Source organism: Volvox carteri, assembly GCF_000143455.1.
Source record: "Volvox carteri f. nagariensis unplaced genomic scaffold VOLCAscaffold_18, whole genome shotgun sequence".
Classification (NCBI taxonomy): Eukaryota; Viridiplantae; Chlorophyta; class Chlorophyceae; order Chlamydomonadales; family Volvocaceae; genus Volvox; species Volvox carteri.
In genome coordinates, this window is record NW_003307561.1 from 666,915 (window position 1) to 687,590 (window position 20,676).

At 55.1% G+C, this 20,676-nt stretch overlaps 3 protein-coding genes across 3 annotated transcripts; 1 reads left to right on the top strand and 2 right to left on the bottom strand.

The window, feature by feature from the left end:
• Window positions 1-1,339: 1,339 nt before the first annotated feature.
• On the bottom strand, window positions 1,340-5,118 carry VOLCADRAFT_104665 (uncharacterized protein). The gene is made up of 8 exons (XM_002950364.1): window positions 4,934-5,118; window positions 4,722-4,850; window positions 4,243-4,372; window positions 3,525-3,639; window positions 3,173-3,259; window positions 2,660-2,719; window positions 2,377-2,427; window positions 1,340-2,279 (listed from the first exon to the last, which is right to left on the bottom strand). Exons 1-8 carry the CDS (start codon window positions 5,097-5,099, stop codon window positions 2,157-2,159), a joined length of 861 nt encoding a protein of 286 aa, XP_002950410.1. The 5' UTR covers window positions 5,100-5,118; the 3' UTR covers window positions 1,340-2,156.
• A 122-nt stretch (window positions 5,119-5,240) lies between these two features.
• Window positions 5,241-11,150, top strand: VOLCADRAFT_104666 (uncharacterized protein). The gene is made up of 14 exons (XM_002950234.1): window positions 5,241-5,493; window positions 5,588-5,756; window positions 6,009-6,074; window positions 6,425-6,505; window positions 6,705-6,862; window positions 7,303-7,384; window positions 7,749-7,818; window positions 8,034-8,311; window positions 8,491-8,671; window positions 8,853-8,983; window positions 9,173-9,221; window positions 9,417-9,637; window positions 10,078-10,177; window positions 10,597-11,150. The coding sequence occupies exons 1-14, from the start codon at window positions 5,441-5,443 to the stop codon at window positions 10,842-10,844; spliced, it is 1,887 nt and encodes a 628-aa protein (XP_002950280.1). The 5' UTR covers window positions 5,241-5,440; the 3' UTR covers window positions 10,845-11,150.
• A 4,458-nt stretch (window positions 11,151-15,608) lies between these two features.
• Window positions 15,609-19,092, bottom strand: VOLCADRAFT_120860 (uncharacterized protein; the record flags this gene model as incomplete). Its single annotated transcript, XM_002950365.1, has 6 exons — window positions 19,030-19,092; window positions 18,892-18,959; window positions 18,231-18,431; window positions 17,634-17,771; window positions 16,798-16,913; window positions 15,609-15,635 (listed from the first exon to the last, which is right to left on the bottom strand). Exons 1-6 carry the CDS (start codon window positions 19,083-19,085, stop codon window positions 15,609-15,611), a joined length of 606 nt encoding a protein of 201 aa, XP_002950411.1. The 5' UTR covers window positions 19,086-19,092.
• Between the last annotated feature and the right edge of the window lie 1,584 nt (window positions 19,093-20,676).

Consider the following 20,676-nt stretch of genomic DNA (forward strand, 5'->3'; position numbering starts at 1 on the left):
CCCCCCCCAGCGACTATACAAATAGGAATAGTAACCGCAAGAAACACCCAGTTTATTACTCTAGGGTACTAGGCCCAAAACGAAAAAAAAACACTGCTAACATGGTTGCGCGATTCTTCACACCCGTGACAATGGTCAAGCAAAGTGGGAAATTTCCGATATGGAACAGCGTTATACTGCACGGCACGGTACCTCGGGTTGCACTATGGCCCAGGAGCGAATGTACCAAGCAACTACTCGCAGCAGGGAGGCGGCCCACGTTCGGGCTCAGCACTATGTGTCCGGATAGGAAAATTACCATCCCCAAGCTATGTATGCCTCTCTATAATACACTAGTTGTATCAGTGTATTCCTATGGAGCGCAAGTTTGGGGACCTGACTTCATAAATGTGAGTTTTGAAGGCGCTAGGAGCAGCATGCGTACATGCGATCTGTAGTTGGGCCGAGGAGCCCGACTATGGCTTTCCTATACCGTGAACTCTCACAGAGACCGCTAATCTTGTACTTAGGTTTTGGAACTCCGTGATTAGAGGCCGGGAACGCTGTGTCACCGGGCATTTGTCGCCGACCTGGAATTGGCACTCGGGGGCGTTACTGAGTGATGGACAAGCAAAGTACTAGCCTTTCTTACTAGCTTAGGAACGAAACCCCCCACTAATACGCGCGGTGATGATCTCGTAGCGCATTACGCCACCCTTAATTGCCAGTAAAGAGCATTCTTAAGGTATTTGCCAAGCGGCTTGATGCACGGTGGGAGTGTCCGAATACACTAGGTGACCCCAGCGTTTTCCCCATAAGAATTACCCGGTGCCAAGGCTTGTCGCTATATGAACTGGATGGGATCGGCCCCGCCTAGGGGTGCGCGTCTCGATTGGTTGGCGCACACTAAAGTGACCATGCCTCAGCGACTGCATCAAGTGCTCATGCGTTTCCGGTTAGGCTGTCGGGAGTTAGAGGTTAATCTGCTAACGGGCATGAGCGCACCGCGCGTACCTTCCGGCTTTGTGACTGTGGAGCGGTTTAAGATGAATTGCATGTTTTTGCTGAATGCCCCGCTTACAAGAGCATACGGGCTAAATACGATGGTGAACTCGTCTTTAGGGAACGCAGCATGCGCACCATGATGGCTGAGGCGCCACCCCTGGTACCTCTGGTAAATTTGGGAGGTCAGGTATTGCAGGCGCTTCACCCTAAAGCGAACGAGGGAGGATGATGATGGCCCCCCCGCATACCCGCATCAATACCAATATAACGTCCATGGCCCCCCCGGCTTTTACGGACACACCCGCACTTGTGTGTGGAACTTGTAACTATACTTCGCTTCAAACGTTTGAGGATGGATCAGTGTTTGCGTTACACTTGGCGCGGGTAGACCCCCATGTACGCGTGCTGCCCAGTACATTTGGTGGATGCATCGGCAGGCCAACTCTGCTGCCTATGGGACCTAACCTCGCCAGGCCGCAAGCATCTACGTTGCAGGCAGCCGGCCACCAGGCTGTTCGGGACAGCCGTCAGCCCACGGGAGAGCAAAGGGCCCCATAGCTGGGACCACAATTTGCTGCCATAGGAATCTCCCTTAGGGCAGCAACAGGACCATATCAGACGCCAGTATACGTTTTTGGGACGCGTAAGCAGAAGATGCGTGTCGTGCTCACGTTTCGACTGGGTTCATAGTCGTTAACCGTTCCCCCTGGATATGGCGACAATCGTTTTCCCACAGACCATGAGGTTCTGACTTTGTACAATACATGGCTGCACACCCCACAGTTGGAAACCAATCACGTGGCACGGCGAAAGCCCCCTATCATTATCTCTCACGCATTTATCATCGTGTGGGTATTCCAATGGCCAGACAGCTTTGTTGCGTGTGGACAGACCAGTTGGGCCATAGAAAACATACTGTTCTTTTACCATATACGCCACCGGGATTCACGTCAGGTTGATCACCTAGAGGAGCCAAGGGCAGGTCCTCACTCACATCCAACAGCCAACAACATGAATCGTGTTCCGGCCGGGGCTTACACACTTCACAGCCCTCGCAACGTATGCTTGGGTCTGGCCCCGCCGCAGTACCAGCTTCCCCCTCCCTTCGGAGGTAATAAGGTTAACCTCCAGCCTGTGCGCCAATGGGAGCCCGGGAGCTCTGCCCGAACTCGTCAACGTGCAGTGGCCGCTTCTGCCGCACGCAGCGTCTTGACCAGCTCGATGCCGCTCTCACCCTCCACGTTATGGCCACTGTCCCGGGTGCGCCGGCACTTGCGTAGGAAGGTCACCAGCACCTGCAACCATCGGCCCGCCACAGACACCGCACGAAAAGTTTATGGAGAGGAACAGACCTAAACCCCTAGTGCGCACGTGATACGGAAGGATGCGCACCATCTTCGCCACCATCACCATGCGGCATCCCTGGGTAAGGCGTGAAGACAGCTGTTGGCGTGTGTGTGTGAGGAACTAGAGAAAGCTATGCACCTAGGCAGAGCCCCAAGCGTCCCTCACACAGTCCCTCAATCCCGGACGGCTGCCGCTGCGTCAGGTCCGGGCTGCTGACTTCAGTGTCATAATGCGACGTCTCACCGACAGCCTCACATATTGCAATTACACCGTCACTTATGGACCGACAACGCGAAGGAGCCCAGTGGCTCCAGTCATGCTTCCGTACCTTGTGGAAGACCTCCGGCTTATCCTCGTAGCTGCGGTGCCCAGCACCAGGGATGACCACCTGTCGCGTGAGTTTGTACGGCGGCGCAGTTCGTATGAGTGAGTGGCAGCGCGTTCAGGCCACCCATGTTGGCTGTTAACGGTTTTCTCTCTGACACAGCATTCCTTACTAATCAAACTGAAAGCCACAAGCGGTGCTCCCCATCCTTGAAGACGCAGCAAGCACGGCCCTCGGTCCGCCGAGGCTCGCCCTTCCCCACATCGCGCGCTGACCCAACATGGCGCCAAGCAACTACTTTCCAACAGTAAGCCCGAACAGTAATTAGATGTTCATCGCGCGGCCGCCGCACACGCACGTGAGTGGACATCCCACGTACAACAACCGCTACACCGCGCAACCGCTCAACGGACAAACTTGACTGCAGCCCTGTACACGTGCCGTCATCCCGCCATAAGCACAGCCGCACCGTGCACTGACCGGTGTGACCATGTGACCCGACCCGACCAGCCTCACCTTCCATGCGTACTGGAAGAGCCGAAGGAGCCGGTCCGCGTCCTTCGCGAGCGGGTCCTTAGAGCCGTACACCGCCAGGGCGCACACCTGCGGACCATAGCGGACGGGGGGCAGCAACAGACATGCATCAAGGCATCCATTCAAGCATCGGTCTGCAGTTCAACGCCGCTCCCTGAAGGAGCTAAAAAGCTTAAAAGACAACGACGTTATAGGGCATTTGGTACAAGACCCAGCTGCCTGCAGCAGCACAGTGCATCCACCCATCAACCTAGCCCAGCCGGTACGCGGCAATGCTGGGCCCTGCTAAGGTCCTTCAGTCCCTTCCAGGGCCCCCTGCCATCGACCCGGGCACCTTTCTGTGTGTATCCTCCCAGGGGCCGCCCCAGTCACGGACTCCGATGGGCGCCACCGCCACGAACGAGGTGATCATGACGCCGTGGCGGTCAAGGAAGGGGATGGAATAACGCCTGCAGAGCCCAGCAGCATCAAGTTGCAAAGGCGGGCACGATAGACCTCAGCCCCCAGGTGATGGGGCCAGCTGAAAAGTGCGAGCAGCAGCTGGTCGGAATGAGCACGCGGCATAGCGGTGCCAATCAAAGTTATCGCAACCAAAAGGACTGGTCACACGGGGAGACCCGCCACCACGTTAAAGTCCATGCCGCAGGTAGCGAAAGGTCGATCCCTGCTATGAAACACCTGGCAAAGTAGGAATATGCATTCCATGTTTGTCCTCGGGCTCTATGGGTCCTTGATCGAGGCCCGTCAAAAAAGCACATCAAGCCGGGCTCCTCGAGATGCTGATCCTTGCACGATCAACGGATAAGTGCACGTGATTGCAGCACGACCCAGATCGTGGCGCAAGAGACCGACCCGTCGTCAGGTGCACATGCTTCCTTGTGGCCTTCCGTACAACCGTGTTCTCTTCTGCTTTTCAGCCGAGGAACCAATGACTGGCCCCTGCGTGCCACTGCACCGCATTGCACTCCCTTGAGAGTCACATCGTGCTCAGGTTTACAAGGAACGGGTACTGCGTGCCTGCCTGGACGTGGCTACCCGTCCGCTGCGCGTACCCGCTCATGGAGGGCGAGATAAGGTAGACGGATGAATTGACCCGGGGCCAGGCGGCCTCAATGACCGTTTTAAGGAGTTCTGCACGCATGTTGTTATCGCTGTAAGGCAAAGCTGGAGTCGCGCCAAAACCTGCAGTGAAAATGGCACCGAGCGGGATTGCAGGGTATGGCTATGTCGCGCGCAACCCAGCAAGTACGTCCTTTCATCATGGATAAAGCCCTGGCGTGCAACATACAGCTGTGAAAACATTACAGCTGTGAAAACGCACGTGTGGGTCGTCAGTTATAAGGGCCACCAGGCTGAGCTGATGCATACAAAACTGATGCACACAAAGGTGCAGGGTGTCAACACTTGACTTCGAGGCCGCAAATGCAGGGGTACGTTGGGCCCCAGGTCGTTCAGTAGGGGTGTCCCAACAATGACCAGGACACGCACTCCGCTGCCGTTCCACGCCTTGTGTCCCCACAACGTCACGCACCAGGGAGGTCAATGGCCATCGCGCGCACTCCTGCCTCTGCGACGATCTTTAAGGTGCCTAGCTGCAGCCAGTAGTCGGAAGCATACTTGGCCCCGTGTAAAAAAATTGCCGTTGGGTTTAGCCGTGCCTCTGCACAGATGTTCCATGTATGAGGCCCGCTCGGTTAGATTTATCTCGAACTGCCACGGATGAGCAGCTTTCGCCCAACTGACCTTCTGCGGGACCGGGGTTTACTACATCGTAAAGCTTGTATGCAATCTGGATGTCAAAAAACGGTATCGTTCCCTGCTTAAGTTCAACCTGCCGGGGTCCTTCAGCAGCATTAGACAGTTGCAAGCTGCCCACGAATGCGAGGAGGAACAAAGCTACAGAAGTCATGATTTATACATGCCATGCTACATCGGATAGCCTAGGGTGCTATTGCCGCAGGCGTTCACGAAAACGAAACCTGCACGGCAAAAAATATGCCGTGCAAAACAGGGCAGACCAACGACTAGACCGTAGATAGTTTTTGTTACGATCAGAACTTGTAATGGTTTTCAGACGATTTCATAAATCAATTCTTTGGACGTGGCCGGCCCTTTACTATGTAACTGTGTGCTGTAACCTTGGCCACGTACCATACTTGCGAAGATGGTCTATTTGTTTTCAAGGAAATGAATTGATCCCTATTCCTTGCGTCAAAGCGTCTTTTTGCAGCTGGAGGCGGGGTCAGTCCCATGGCACCCAAGCCTGCAAAGAAAGATGACAAGAAACAGGTTGACCCCCTCGAGTAAGTGTGCTATGTTAGAAGGTCTTCAGCTGGTATAAGCGCCCGCGTGTTCAACTCCTGCATGTGTACATGTTACGCTCCAACTCCATGCTAGGGCTAAGTACCAGGAGGAGATAAGGCAACTTGAGCAAGCAAAGAATGATTTGCAGCTTGAGCACACCTTCGTTTTGGACAAGTTCCGCCAGCTGAAGGCTGAGAACGACCGCCTGCGTGCCGAAATTGATTTATTCAAGTCGCGGCTTACAAACGCGGCTGATGACTATGTACGTGGGCTGCGGGTGCCTTCAACCTGGCTTGGAATGGCGAGCGTCTCCAATGACCCGCCGGGACGCAAATTACCAGCCGCGGCAGGCGGGGTTCTCGCATACGTTCCTCTAATAGTGACTCGTTCAGTTTGACTGAGCTTGCCAAAAATAAATACATTGACTGAGGCACGCAACTTACGCGATCGCAAAGCATTCGATTCACATTGAAAGGTGAAACCCCCGACTCCCATCCGTGTGCCGCTTATCCAGGCGGACATTCTAGAGCACCGCCAGGAGCAAATTCGTGCGGAGGAAAACAAGCTCAAGGGGTTACAGGTGCATGGGGTTGGGAGTTTCTGGGGAAATTGCGTCGACGGTTCTCAGGCTGCTTGACCAAGTCTTATTGACTTAACGAAGCAGACGGACCGGAGCCACCTGCACAGTACTGGCCGGAATCGCCTCCAAAGTACCTAAGCGCGTGCATTACATGCCCGATGGGGGTTTAACGCCTTGCGCACTGGTTTTTGTAGAGATGCCCACAACATGGCGCGGCTTGGGCGAGTTCTTAAACCCCTCCTCTCCTCAGGCTTCAGGCTTCCACGTGTGTGTCTATCAACCGCACCCCTTGCATGGCACTCAGCACGTCTCTTATTATAACACCGCTACCCTGCCGTTGTGGCCGCCAGAACCATGTTGAAAAGCTGGAGGCGGACATCGCGAGGTATCTGGAGGAAATTCGGGTGCTGAAAGACGCCAATGCCCAGCAGGTGGGGACGGCTGCCGATTGCGGTTAGTGACTGTTTCGCGGCTTGGTTGTTCTTTGATGGTAAAAGTGTCAGGGTGAAGACAGGAGGCGCTGTAATGTATAGTGTATGAGCTAGCTCAGCTGCACAGCCCAACCCAACAGGCACATTACTGCCCCACTCTCCGACTGTCCCGATGACATCTACGCCCGGCCATCACCAGGCCATCAAGCTGGACGAGGCGGCCCAGATGCTGCAGGACAAGGAAAATCTGGAGGAGGCAGTGCGACGGCAACATGATCTGATCGAGAAGCAGACGGAGGAGCTACGCAGCCTTAAAAAGCAGCTGGAGGAGCGGGACGGTCAGCTGGAGCGGGCAAAGTGCGCGGGGGCCTCAGAGCAGGCTGAGACAGTGGGCACCCTGGGCTGTGGGTAACGCTGCAGGGAATAAGGATTTAAGAGACACGGACACGCCCGGTGTAAATGGATAGGAATTGCGAGGTTATAGCCAAAGTGCCCAAGGCTCGTGCGCCAGCACCTTTGTCCGGCCGAACGTCTTCGGTTTGCATGCCCTTCAGCGAGGACGGTCCTCTGGCCAACGCCACTGACGGCGGTTCGGTGCGCGGGCGGGGATGTGGGGCTGACCCACCGCGGAGCTATCAACCAACCTATCGCTGGAGAGGCAATGATGCGTGTAGCCGTGCGCCGGCGGCGATGGATTACCCCCCCCCTTGCTTCCGGTCTGTGGCAGAAAGTTCTGCTTGTCTACCCGCACGCGCCGCCAAATCACTTGCTACCCACTTGGCAACCTATGCCCACAGTGCCCAGATTGAGGAGCTTACACTCAAGTCGGGTGGCGCCACAGACCTGAGGATCCTATTCGACGAACCCTGGCTGGTGCAGGTGAGCAGAGACGCCCGAGTAGGCCTGCGGAGGAGCGCGTTGCGTATAGGTGGTGCTGCTGTTGCTGCCGCTGTGGCGGCTGCGGCAGTGCCGCCGTGGCGGGTGCCATACGGCAAGCTCACACGCAACGTTGGCCGTTTGCCAGGGACGTGTTTTTGTAGCTAAGTCCGTTTATGCGCTGACTGGGACGCAGCTTCGCTTCTTGCGGCTCCTTTTGCAACGATTGACTTGCCTTGCCCCGAATGGTCTTAGGCTTCTGCGTGGCTGTATGGCTGCGGCAACCAGCGAATGCTTTGGAGCGCACCCATCCGTACTATGGCGTACAAACCCTCCGTGTTCCAAACCCGTGGGACCCTTGTCACAGGTTTCCTACGCTCGCCTCAAGGGTGACATTCCCCTGGACCGTGAGATGGGCTCCATCGCCTCTCTTGGACGTAAGTGCAGATGACCGGGTTTCCCTGCGGGCCTAGGGGGCAGCGCCGGAAGAGTGTCGGGTCCGGCCGGCGGTCCCCAGGGAGCGCTGCATTTGCATCAAGGAGACTATCGCTGCAGCTGCGCTAACTGAAACAGCACAGTGCCGGGGCTAGGGAACGTCAGGTGTGGTTGGAGATATCCCTCACTATTTGTAATGTGTCCCCTTTTCCCTCAGTCGGCAAGCAGCTGGTGCTGTACGGAGGTGTCAGCAAGGTGGGCGGCTCCACATCTGAGAGCGTGGGCCGTGAGGTGGCGGTGCTCAATGTGGAGAGCGGTGTGTGGGAGCGGCCCAGCTCGGCACGAACATTGGCAACCAGCTACAGCCACTCGGCAGTGGTAGTGGGGCGCACCAAGCTGCTGGTGTTTGGCGGCATGCGGGGTGATGGGGTGGCAGCGGCGGACGTGGCGCTGCTAAATGCGGACACCATGAAGTGGCTTTCGCCACAGATTAAGGTGCGGGGCGTGCGGGGCGCTGGGACGACTGGGTGCCATCTAGCGTGCAAACCGCATCGCGAGTGGCGTGTGAGCGTCCCCTCTAGCACGCATGTCGGAAGCTGGCAATGTCCCGCAGCCATGTCGTTCTCGCAGCTGCATTAACGCACTTGTTCAACCCGTCACCCTATGTTGCACAGGGCGCCGACCGGCCGCTGCCGCGGTCGGGTCACTCGAGCTGCTGCATCCGCGAGCGCGTGTTCGTATTTGGCGGCGCCTCTGCGGACGGCGTGCTGCTCAACGATGTATGGATGTACGACCAGGACAGCTGCCAATGGAGCCACATCAGCACCTTTGGCACAGTGCCGGCACCTCGCACGGGTAAAGCGGCGGTGGATGCGACAGGGCGGCGGCACTCTTCATGTGCTTGTGTGCTCACATGCGATGTACACCCGCACGCCTGGGAGTTGGGAGCTGCTCGTGTCCTTTTGCGTCTTGTACTTATGCCAGCGAATAATGCGCTTCTCCTAATCCCTGTTGCCTCTGCACGAAATCCGTGCAGGTGCGGCAGCCACGTGCACTGATGACGGCAGACGGTTGTACGTCTTTGGCGGTAACGACGGTAGCCGCTGCCTGAACGATGTCCACTACCTGGACCTAGAGAAGCTGACGTGGAGCCCGGTTGCGGTGCACGTAAGTGTAGCTGCGGTACGGGCGCCTTGCAGGGCTGCTTTGCCACCTGCCTATTACCTAAGTTCGTCGCCTCTCCAGGGCCCCTAAGTTCGTCGGTTCTCCAGGGCCGCGATTTATTCTGTTTTCACGGCTGGTGTCAACCGTAAGCCTAACTGGATGCCGCTTTATCCATGCGCCATCCGTCCGCAGATGGGGCAAGCTCCAGAGCCTCGCGAGTGCGCGGTGGCCCACGTGACAGGTGATCATTTGGCTGGATACTTGCCTTTCTGGGCTCTAGGGGTTGTGCCTGTACGCTAGCCCGGACGATTCAAGTTCGCGTTGTGTGCACGTATACATCCCCCCCATGCACCACGTACATGGCCTCTCTCCACCAACGCCGCGCATGCCCATGTGGGCTCCTGTTACGACATATCCTCTTGCGGTCGCCGTGCAGGCAAGTACCTACTGGTCGCGGGCGGCTGTTCCGGGACCGGTCGCTGCATGTGCGATACACGCGCTCTGGACCTTTACTCGCCGCGGTGGGAGACGCTGGACGATGGGGCCTGGGCAAACGGCGTTATGTGGCTTAAGCCGCGCGCCGCGTACATTGCCTTCTTTGGCAACCGGCAATTCACTATCAAGCCAAGCATGCATGAGAAGCTGTGGGAGCTGCAGGTGTGATGGGATTGAGGCCAGCAGGCGATTGGGGATTCAGGCAGCTGTAAGGGCTAAAAGTACTAACGGTTTGGCAAGCGGTGTTTGATGGACGGGATTGCAAGGTGACCAGGAGTAACGGAACAGGTGCCAGTCGCAGGCAGCTTCCCTCGCGCTGTGCTGACGCCTCGTTGAGGGCATCCGAGTCATATTGATTAAAGGCGTCATTGAAATGCAAATCCAGATTTTGGTAGTCTTGTATGTTATGGACAGGAACGCTCCGTAACGCGTCCTGCAGACCCGGGCAGACATCCTACCTTGACCTACCCACCCGTTTCCTACCTTGACCTGTACTGGCTGACAAAGTTGCCCATGGTAACACGGATCCCTCTCCCTCATATCTTTTGTGTTGTTTGGCGTATCCTGGGCATTTCCATCCCCACCGATGTGGCCATTGCAAGATTACTGAGTGGTCGTTGCCAGAAGACATTGAGCGGCTGCGAGCCAACCGGCGCAAGGACATGGGCTTCAGCGAGAAGCTGGAGCTGTCAGATGATGCAGGTGCGGGCGGCCGAGGAGAGCTTGCAACTGCTTGCTGGTGTTGCATGTTTCGGACGTCTTTGGGCCACCCGTCTGGGGAAAAGGCTAGAGAGTTCGCGATGGCTGACTTCGCGGCATCCATTGCATGCGATAGGCACGCTGTTGCGTTTGACCATGCTCATGGCGTGCAAGTTTCGTGCCCACAAAGCGCAGCCTGTTCCGATAGTTGATACCGGCCATACCGCAGTTACCATGGGCTGCACTCGTCGCGCATCACGTGCAACATGCGATTTCAGACTTCTAGCCTGCCCAATCCCAGCCATGTGACCTTCTGGGTTACTTTTGTCCTCCAGTCCATCCCTTTCTTGCACCCTTCTTCCCTTTCTTGCACTCTTTCATTCCATCCGCCCGCCGCTTCGGCCTCACGCCACCCGTCCCAGTTTGCGGCGTGTCCTTCCTGGAGCTGAGCTGGCGGCCTCCCACCAAGAACTCGGACCGCATCGAACGCTACAAGCTGATGATTGCGACGGGCACGGGCGTGGTCAAGGACGTATACCAGGGCAGGGAGAGCCGCTTCCGCGTTACTGGCCTGAAGTCCAACACCGAGTACATCCTGTGTGTCAAGGCGATCTACGATGACGGCTCATTCTTATGGAGCGAGTCCAAGGCCTACCGTACACTCACGTGAACACTTCCAGTGTATGACATGATTGGATGCATGGTGCAGATCCCGCTTAAGCATGGCGACGTCTGCTCTGGTTACCCGGAGTGTGGGAGGTTCCCGGATCGCCGTATGCATGATCCTTTATCCCACCCGTAGAAGCTTCCGATTGTTTATTTGGATTTCCGTTCTGCTTCTGTGCTCGATGCCGTCGCCAATATGTCAGGGTTCATGGCGTCTAGGTCGCGTGCACCGGTGGCTTGCTAATAGGGGTTGGCGTTTGGGGACTGGGTAACCATGACTGACTTCTACTCTCTGTAATAGCCGCCTTGGTTTCGAAAGTATGTCCATCTCCCGTACTGGGCTGGTGTTGCCTGTGGTCGGCAGGTCAAACACCTTACTTGCCCTATCACTTCTACCGTGTCTGGAACAGCTTCATTCTTGGGTACCCACGGCGACTAGTTCGTAAACTGTGATTGCCATGGCACTGTTCACTCTTGAGACTCTTTCGCGCTTGCATGAAAGCCGAGTGAAGCTTTCACACACCATGTGCCTTAATTACCTCGTGGTGCGTGTGCCTGATATCGCACAGGAGCTCCGGGCTTCCAATGGTTGCCTGAACATCCTAATGATGCGCCCTGCTGAGGTGGTGTGGAGATTTTTGTGCCACTAGCCCCATCCCAGCTGGCCACTGCTGTCCCACCCCTAATTCGCTGTAAGGGGACAGCTTGACGGCGTGAGCAGCAGGCCGGTGACACATAGCAGCCCCAAGAGGCTGGAGCATAGCATGCATGCGCATAAAAGTAACTTAAAGGCGACGAAGGGCCCTACCCTTCAGAGAAGTTCTCTGGGCCCAGCATGCCAAGGTGTTTGCAGAATTGAATTAATGTATGAGAATGTCTTTAAATAGGTGACCAAACCTAGCTGTCAATGTTATCGCATTCCGGGCCTTCCTCATCGCTCCATGCCAATATTAGGGGTGGACCCCTCATCTTCAGCGATACATCGTACCGATTGGTTGTGTTTCGTTTTATGGCCACGGTACCGGCGGTACGATAACTAGCTACCGTACTCCCCATGAGAGTCAAGTTTTCACGATTGCACTCGTTACCGGACGGGTCAAAGGTAGGGAGCAAAGTTAGGAAATGGACGGGTCCAGAAACTATAGGCTTGACCTCGGTGGTGAAGTTGAGGTTAGTGGACGCCACGTCGGTGGACGATGACGATGAAGGCGATGACGAAGGCGACGACGACGAGCAAGGCGAGGCGGATCACCTAGGCCAACCGGATACCAACTGAAACGGAACAGGACCACTCCTTAACGCTCATGAAGTAAAAGCTGACTTTCCTTGAATTCTCGACTGACTTATGATAAGCCAAGAGGAACAGGGCGCTTCGAGGTAAACTTAGACCTGCAGTATTCTACAATTGGTCCGCTTAGTAAACCACACTCTACGCCCAAAGTTCTTCGTCGCCTTTAGGGGAACCAAAGTCTCTTCTTCGTCTCCCCTTCATCTCCCTTTCGTCTTCCCGAAGGAAAACACACACACCCCAAAGTCTCTTCTTTTACTACGTTGTAGTAGGCCTCCGGCCAAAACTACGTAGCTGAAGGCCTAGTATATCGTCTACATTAGAAGGCTCCCCTTTAGGGGAAGAATTAAAGTTCCCAGAGGGGAGGAAGGGTAATCCCTTGTCCCCTTTGGCTCATCCCCTTTAGTTCTTCCCCTTTGGGGAACTAAAGGGGAAGAACCGAAGGGGGAAGGTTGTCCCCTTAGTTTTCCCCTTCTTGTTCTTCCCCTTTAGGGGACAATGACTTTGGTTCCCCTAAAGTCCCTTTAGTTCCCCGAAGGGGGAAGACGAAAAGGTCAAAACGAAGGGGAAGAACTAAAGGGGATGGAACCCGAAGGGGACTTCCCCTTCGGGGATCCCAAAGGGAAAGGCTTCCCCCTTCAGGGAGACGAAGAAGGGGACGAGCTGTTAGTGGGTTGAATTTATTGTGGTATTACTTGCTTTTTATTTCCTTTTTGGGTAGGCCTTTTTAGTTGTTTATCACAAGCCATTAAAGGGGAACCAGAGGGACACCTTTGGGTATGTCAGGGGAAGACAACGAAACCCAAAAGGGGACAAGAAAAGCGCTGTGAATAGGGACGATGCATTAGGACTAGGGTTGACGCGCTCTTCACAACTATGTTCGGCTACCATATACTTTATGGATTATCTGGGGAAGAACCAAAGTCTTCCCAAAAGTCTCTTCTTCGTCTCCCCGAAGGGGAACACCCCTTCTTCCCCACCGAAGGGTTTTCATCCCCAAAGGGTTTCCGAAGGGGACACCCTTCTTGTTCTCCTTCTTAATACCACACAAACAAATAACAATAGCAGGCGGCTGGCAGAGGTTAAGGCCTGGCTTCTGCTCCCGACGCGTCTTGGCGCGTCCGGGTTCAAATCCGCCTGCCGACCTCTCTGGGTGTTTGAGAGGTGATGAAATGGGAGGTGGCCCTCCATCTTGGTGACGGTGTAGGACGTGGTATAATCAATTCGCGAGCTGACCAGGAGCTAAGTTGACGCGCCGTTGATCCGCTAGATTTGGTTGGATGCTGGTGGTGAGTTGCCAAACTTAAAGAATACTCTCTGAAGTCGGATGGGGTGAATGGCTTAGGGTGCCCCTCTAGCAGGGGAGAGCAGGGAATTGCCTCGGGAAGGAGGCCACTGGTGAAGCTTAACCACCCTGTAACAACATCAACAACAGTAAAAAATTCTGGCGTAGTAAAGATATCATTACAACGCACCCTAGCAATATATAGGTTTACTCCAATCAGCCAACGTACACGTTTACGTGAAGTTCTTAAACAACCTCGAGCTTCTCCGTTGTTATTAGAAGATCAAGTAGCTACAATTTATGCCGGAACAAACGGTTATTTTGATTCTTTAGAAGTAAACCAAGTTCGTGCTTTTGTTTTCGTCTCCCCTTCGTCTCCCCGAAGGGAAGACATCCCTTTAGTTCTTCCCATAAAGAGGAATCCCTTCGTCATCCCCTTCGGGGAACACCAAAGGGGAAGAACTCCCCCACGGTTCCCCTTAAGGGGATGAAGAAGGGATGTGTGTTCCCCTTCGTCTCCCCGAAGTTGAACACACACAACAAAGGGGTTCCCCTTAAGTTCATCTTCTTTAGTTCGTGCCCTTTAGGAGAACCAAAGGGGTGTGTGTTCCCCTTCGGGGAGACGAAGGGGAGACGGCTTGCCCAAAAGAGGAATTGTCTTAGTCTGTAGTGGGTGCATTTGGGGGCGCTGCAGTCTATGTTGTGATGAGATTTAATAATCTGTACGAGCACTGTGAGTCGAATGAGGTGCTATAATGGATTGAAAGCTTACAAGGAGCAACGCTATTGGATGGGTTGTGTTCATACAGTAAACTTCACTCTCCTCAGGCATGTCGAAAGGCCATCATTTTTCCCTTTCTCTGTGTGGGACAAGGGGGTCATATCTTCACCCTGCGGCCGCTACCCGGCAGACCGCTGCCGTCCCCGGTATTTCGGGGCAACCTCATCCAGTCACCCTAGCCAACTTCTCAGTGGATCGCTCAGGTACCGCACCCAACACCGGCATCCAACGGAATCTGCCGCATCAACTGCGGCTCATCTCCAATCGTGGTCAGCTCGCAAGTCAATTTTATCCCAGGTCACCACCGTCCATCGACTAGGAACTTCAGCTATGTTACATATACCAAATGCTACAACAATTGCATGCATTCACCCTTATACATCGTAATCAATATGGCGAGCAAGAACGGATTTTTATTTAAATCGCTCTTAAAGGGTATGTACACTGACCACAGCGACACTGTCGGCAAAGCACACCATTTTGACATGTCTTGTGTTGATTTCATGAACATGGAGTCCCCAGAAGGGAAAGGCACTCCTGGCAGTTCGTAGTCGCCCCTAACAGGTGCCTTGTCGTCTTTGCCATCCCCTAAAAAGTAAGTTTCATACAAATTGCGAGCGATTGTCATCACCAGTCCCAAATTTCCTATCTCATCTTGCCCATCTTATCTTCTCCCACAGAGCTCCAGTGGAGCTGGTCATCATCCCCACTAAGAATGTGGGACGCCACGCGCCGCAGGCCCTTTTAAACAATTTACCTGACCACGTGATGAACAACAGAACCGACATGCTGCTGCTTATAATGCGGGTGCCTTCAATAATGACATCGCCCTTCGTGGCGGATATGTACCAGGCAGTATTCTTTGGGGCAAAGAGCCCCTTGAAAATCAAACCACCGCCGTGGTATACAGGTAAGACCACGAGCCCACAGTTAGTGTATTTCACAATTTTACCAATGACTCTCACATTGTAATAAGAAATTTGTGCCACTGTAGATATCATTACAATCAATTAACCTGTCGATTGCGTGGTGAATATCGAAGCATTGCCTGTTCAGGCTGAAATACCCCAACCAAGACGACGAGATCATCAGGGTGTTTCGTGACATCCTGAAAAATGAAATCCGATTTAATAACAGCGCTATCCTCTTTGAGCGCGCCATACCGCAACTCATCCCGCCTGGTCAATTTGCGTCATAAGTACTTTTGTAACCGCCCTAAGCTCGGCCACTTCTTCACACTGCACATTTTGCGGACTTCTGCGGAGCTGGTGCAAGCCGATGCTGGTGCCCGAGCGGAAGGCGGTTCAGCTGCATCTAGATAGCCGCCGCGGAAGGCGGTGCACTTAGGACGAAAGCCGCTGCTGCAGTCCGCTAAGTGAGGCACGAATGCGTGTCAGGCAACAGGGGGAAACAGTTAGCTCCGGAAACCCGCAGCGGCAACCTGTCGGATTGAAGGCGGTACGTGTTCGTGAAGGTAGCAGCTCGGAAAGGCGGTGCTTGTGGGATTAAAGCAGCTGAGGTGGTTCACTGAGGACTGTCGCGTCCTTTCCCAGCAACCGAAGGCACGTGGGGACAAAGGTAAAGTGAAAAGCTCCCAAAAGGTAAAGTAAAAAGCTTGTCGTTGTTCTACGCAAACGGCCGCAGTTCTAAACCATGCTAAAATGCGTAAGTGACCTTACAATTACATTATTTGACAAAAATACAATAAGATCAGCCTCTTGTTGGACAAATAAACACTTAGCTATAGGACACTTTTTTCACTGGGCTAAAAAGAGCATCAATAGTTAAAACGCCTATGGGCACTGGGTTTCTGCAACAGGATAGGCCCCGGGAAATCGGCACTAGCTCAGCCAACGTGCTTAAAATGCGCGTATATAAAGCAATCTGGAGTACGCTGCCCCCGTCGAACGACGATGGCCACCGTCATAAGCTGCGGCCTATCTTGACCCCTTAGTAGGCCGGCGTGGGAGATGCATGCGTGAAATGTGGTGATGGCCTGGGCGGTGCCGCCAGCTTCTCTTCGTTACCAAGCGGCGATGACTAACCGTATCAGGACAGTACATGCACTTCCGAGCCCCCTGAGGGACATCAAATCCCAGTAACTGCCTACGAACACGCCCACAGCCACATGCCGCCATGCAGCAAATTGCGGACAACCTCCCGCCGTACCCGTGTCTCACGCAGCGTCAGAGAGCGCACGCCCGTGACCAAGCAAAACGACGGCACTGAGCAGCGGAACACGACACTGATGCCCGTCACAGGCCCCCAACGACCCAGACCGCACCCCTTCGGCGAATTGCTGGCAGCTCCAACGAAACTCGGCGGCGGTGACGATCAGCAAGGGGGCAACCGAGGGGTAGTGCCACATGCCGGGCATCACCAGCAGGCGCAGTGGGCAGAAATGCCAACCAGTGGATGTGCTGGGACGTCCCCCTCCATGAGCCCCATAGCAAACTCCTCAACCACTATACATGCGATCCGCGACCTATTGCAATGTCCCAGGGGCGTCGAATGGCCGACGGGAGTAAACAAGAGGAACACCCCGTCAGTTGTGTCTCAGGTCCTGCACCAGGCTCTAAAGCGATCGCCGCCTACAGCCCCACCACCACGAAGCCGACCGCCATGGACAGGGACAGCAGCGCCACCAGCCCCGCCGGGAAGAACTTCTTGCTGTTGTTGAAGCGGCTTGCCATTACGACCCCCAGCATCGTGCACAGAGCTGCGGTGCTTGTCAGGATACACGAGGGCCAGAGGCAGGGAGTGCATTTCAGGGGGCATTCAGGCGAACAGGAAAGGTGCTCAACTTAATCGTAAATCCTCAGAGCGGCTGCTTTGGGGCTGCAGCATGAAAGCGCTCTGGAAGGACCCCGTGGCTCCTTCGCTCCGCTGTACCACCGCGCTACACAGGCCCACTGCTTCAACGTGATATGGGTTACATGTGAATGGGGCTCTGTGGGAGTCGTGGTCGGGGATTGAAGGGTCACCAGACAACCCGTTGCCGTCGCAGAAACCCCCAGAAAGTGCTGCACCCTACCATTATCCTGGCTCGACCCCTCCGGCAAGACGTGCAGGCTAGGGGAGTGATGAACCCTGCCTTGGCCAGACGGGCTCCATTCCTCCCTGCGTGCTGTGTGCTCCTCTTCCGACAGCAACCCTCAAGCCGGTACCGTCCCATGGGGCACCAGCTGCCCCGCCCGGGCTGAGCACCCCCGCCCCCGTACACTCGTTCCTTGGCAGCAGCTTCACTCGTTCGTGGTTCGTCTTTCCCCCGGAGTCCCAATGACCGCAGTCCCCCGGAGCCCCAACGGTCTCATCCCAGCTCAGACCCGGTACCCACCTAGCACACCCCGAGAGCACCCGTGACTGCAGCCGGAGCCCTCTCGACCCGCACGGGGACCACATGTTGCCGCCAAGGCCTCCCCACCCGAACCCTACCCACCGAAAGCCACTCGCGCAGGGCCCACCGCAGCGGTGCCCACCATGGAGCGAGCACACAAAGCCAGGATGAGCGCCGCACCGGCCCCCGCACCCAGAGACTTGCCGCTGCCTTTTCGCGCGAAGGCCAGCGCCCCACCCACTGCGGGGGAAGGGGGGGAAGTTATCCGGGGGTTCCAAACAGGCAGTGGACGCACTCACTTTGCTGCCCGTGGCCACTTTGTCAGCAGGTAACGGCAAGTTGGTGTTGTTCAGTAACATCGCTTTTCAAACGATATCCGCTGGAGAGTGACATCACGAGCTACACATCCCGCCCGTTGGAGTACGGCAACACAGGATCGCACCCGCTTATGGTTCTTATGATGCGTTATCGCCCACCAACTCAACTCCTGCAGCTGCCGGTTGACGGAAGGAAGGGGAGGTGCATGCGAGAAGGCCAGGCGGCTCGGGCGGTGAGTGTTCCCCAGTCATTGGTGCAACCGCCCATGCACGGCGCCATGCCGCGGGAGGGATTACAGACGGGTTCCAAACAGCAACACAGCTGCACGGCTCGGTTTGTGGCAGCCGCTCAAACGTGCTCATACGTACGACACAGCCTTACCTGCCAGAAGTGCGGCAAACGCGAACGTGAAGTTGCGCATGGGGTGGGGCTGTGAGCCGCCCGCATCACCGCCGCCGCCACCGCTGCCGCTGCCCCCACCGCTGCCGGCCCCGCCCCCGCCGCCAGATCCGCCGGTGCTACTCACATCGTTAATCAACGCCCTCGTCGTCGCGTCGGTGACGCAATTACCGCTGGTCATGCCTGCAGAACCCCCGGACCCATGTGCTTGAAGTGGGTATGGTGGTCTGGCTTATTGTGTTTTTTTCCACCAAGTCCCCAAGGCAACCGCGTAGCTCAGATGTCCGACAGATGGCACGAGTTCTTTGAAAATTAAGTCCACCTAGCGAATTTCCGCCATAGTCTCTTCATGGCTGAGGGGTATCTGTGGCTCCTACACACACCCAGTATGTGCACACGGATGTACTCATGTCCAGGATGCGTACGTTATGGGCTTTTGGGGAACAGTAATCCGGTGCGACGGTATTTAAAGTGGGACTTTTGCGACACTTTCTGTCGTACTTTTGCTAACGGAGAAAACGGCGACCCGGAGATCCTTGTCCGTGTAACAGTGTTCTCCAATGCCAGGATTTCTACTATCCCTACCTGTCTAGAGGTTATACAAGGATTGGCGTTATAAGATTGCCAGGCAGAAAGTGCTTACCCGGGACATCATCAGCAAAAGCACGTCGGGGTAAATAACTCCTCCAAAGCGGACGCACACCATGGCGCCTGCAGATTTGGCCATCTTCCAGTGTAATGTCGAAATGTTAAGGAAAGGGATCCGCCTGAGGGTGCACACCTGCTGTAACTTCGCGACGGGACCGAGGCCGTGATTGCTGCACGTACCGTCGCCATTTGTCCACAGTAGCACAATAGTTTCTGGAAGATTTAGAACGTCCATTTTGTGGCAGAAGGTGTACTGCAGCAGTTTACGACTGTCCGCAAATGCGGGGTAAAGACATTTTACCTCCGATTCTTTCGTAGCACTTGGCACAAATTCAAATTTCATATCCGTGCTCCATAACACTGTGGCGTTTAAATGCTACATCAAGGCGGCTTGCACCTAAGAAAAGTCTTGCATACATGGATGTTCCTGGCCGCATTGTGCGCAAGTCCAAGTCTGTTGTTGGCATGCATGGTAGTCAAAGCATCCAAGACGTCGAGCGGGATGGAAGCACCAGCCGCGTGTTCCCATCTGCCGTCCCAAATGCTCCTGCTGCTGCTGCTGCTGCTGCCTGGCCATGGACCAGGACGTGCAACCTGCTTCTCGTCGTCTGTACTGCTATCCTCCTTATCCTATACCTTCGAATTCTGTGGCGAAGACGGCGCTTGAAGCAGGCACAGTTAACGGATTACGGTATGTAGTTTATTACAGCTGGCCGGCGGCTGAGGTTTGTGCGGACATGGCGCTTGCAGCACGGGTGCGCTGAGGAGCTGGGTGCTGGACAACTTTATTTCGCAGAATGAAATTAGACGAGGCCGCTAGCAGCAGTCTATCGGCCAGTTGTTGAGTTTTCTCCGCCCGTTGATGATGAGCTGTAACCTGAAGTTTCATTCCATCCACCGGCGATTACACTACCTCCCCTGTCAGTTTCATCTTGGCCTTTTGCTTTTCGCCAAGTCTATACGTATGCCCGCATATATTCATGTTTGTATGTCTGTGTGTATGTATGTAGCTGCCGAGCTCCAAATGAACGTCACAATCCGGAGAGCGCGCGCCCTGGAAGCGATGCAGCGGGAGTACGACCGTAAGGCCCGGGAGTTCCAGGAGCTGCAGGCCATGCATGACGCGAGGACACGAGGAATTCGTACATCGTGCGAATAGGTGAGACGCTGGCTTCGTTGAACTGGCGTACACTGAATCAGGGTAGGTGGCATCACCCCGTCCGGGTCCTAGGGCACAATCATGTGTTCGGTAAACCGACGTGTACGTCACAAACGAGTGGGCGGTATGCGTGTTGGGTTCTGGCGGCCGCCGTGCCGTATGGGTGAGATGAGTAATGTGATGACTTGGCATTTCTGAAATATTGGTTTGCATAATTATCCTTGCTTGCATGCGGTAGCCTGCGGCGACCTGCCTTGCTGAAGTGGACGTGTGAAGTGGACGTATGATGATGGCAACGATGAACGGAGAAACTCAATTTGCGTGTCGTGCGTATTATATGCATGTACGGCTAGCGTGCCATGTACATGCCTATGCCTGGTCGTTATGCTGTCGTGAATGTTTGCTGAGGTCGTACCAGCACCATGCACCGCAACCTGTCTGCATATTGGCCTCTGTATCCATCGTGTGAACGAAGCACATGCGCATACGCAGCCACTGTATGTACTTGCAGCCGCAGATCCGTCCCGAGGCTCCCTGCCCACACGAGCCTATGAATGGACGAGATCCACGTTGGACCGAATTATATCAAGCGTGATGAAATAATGGAAACCTACTATATCT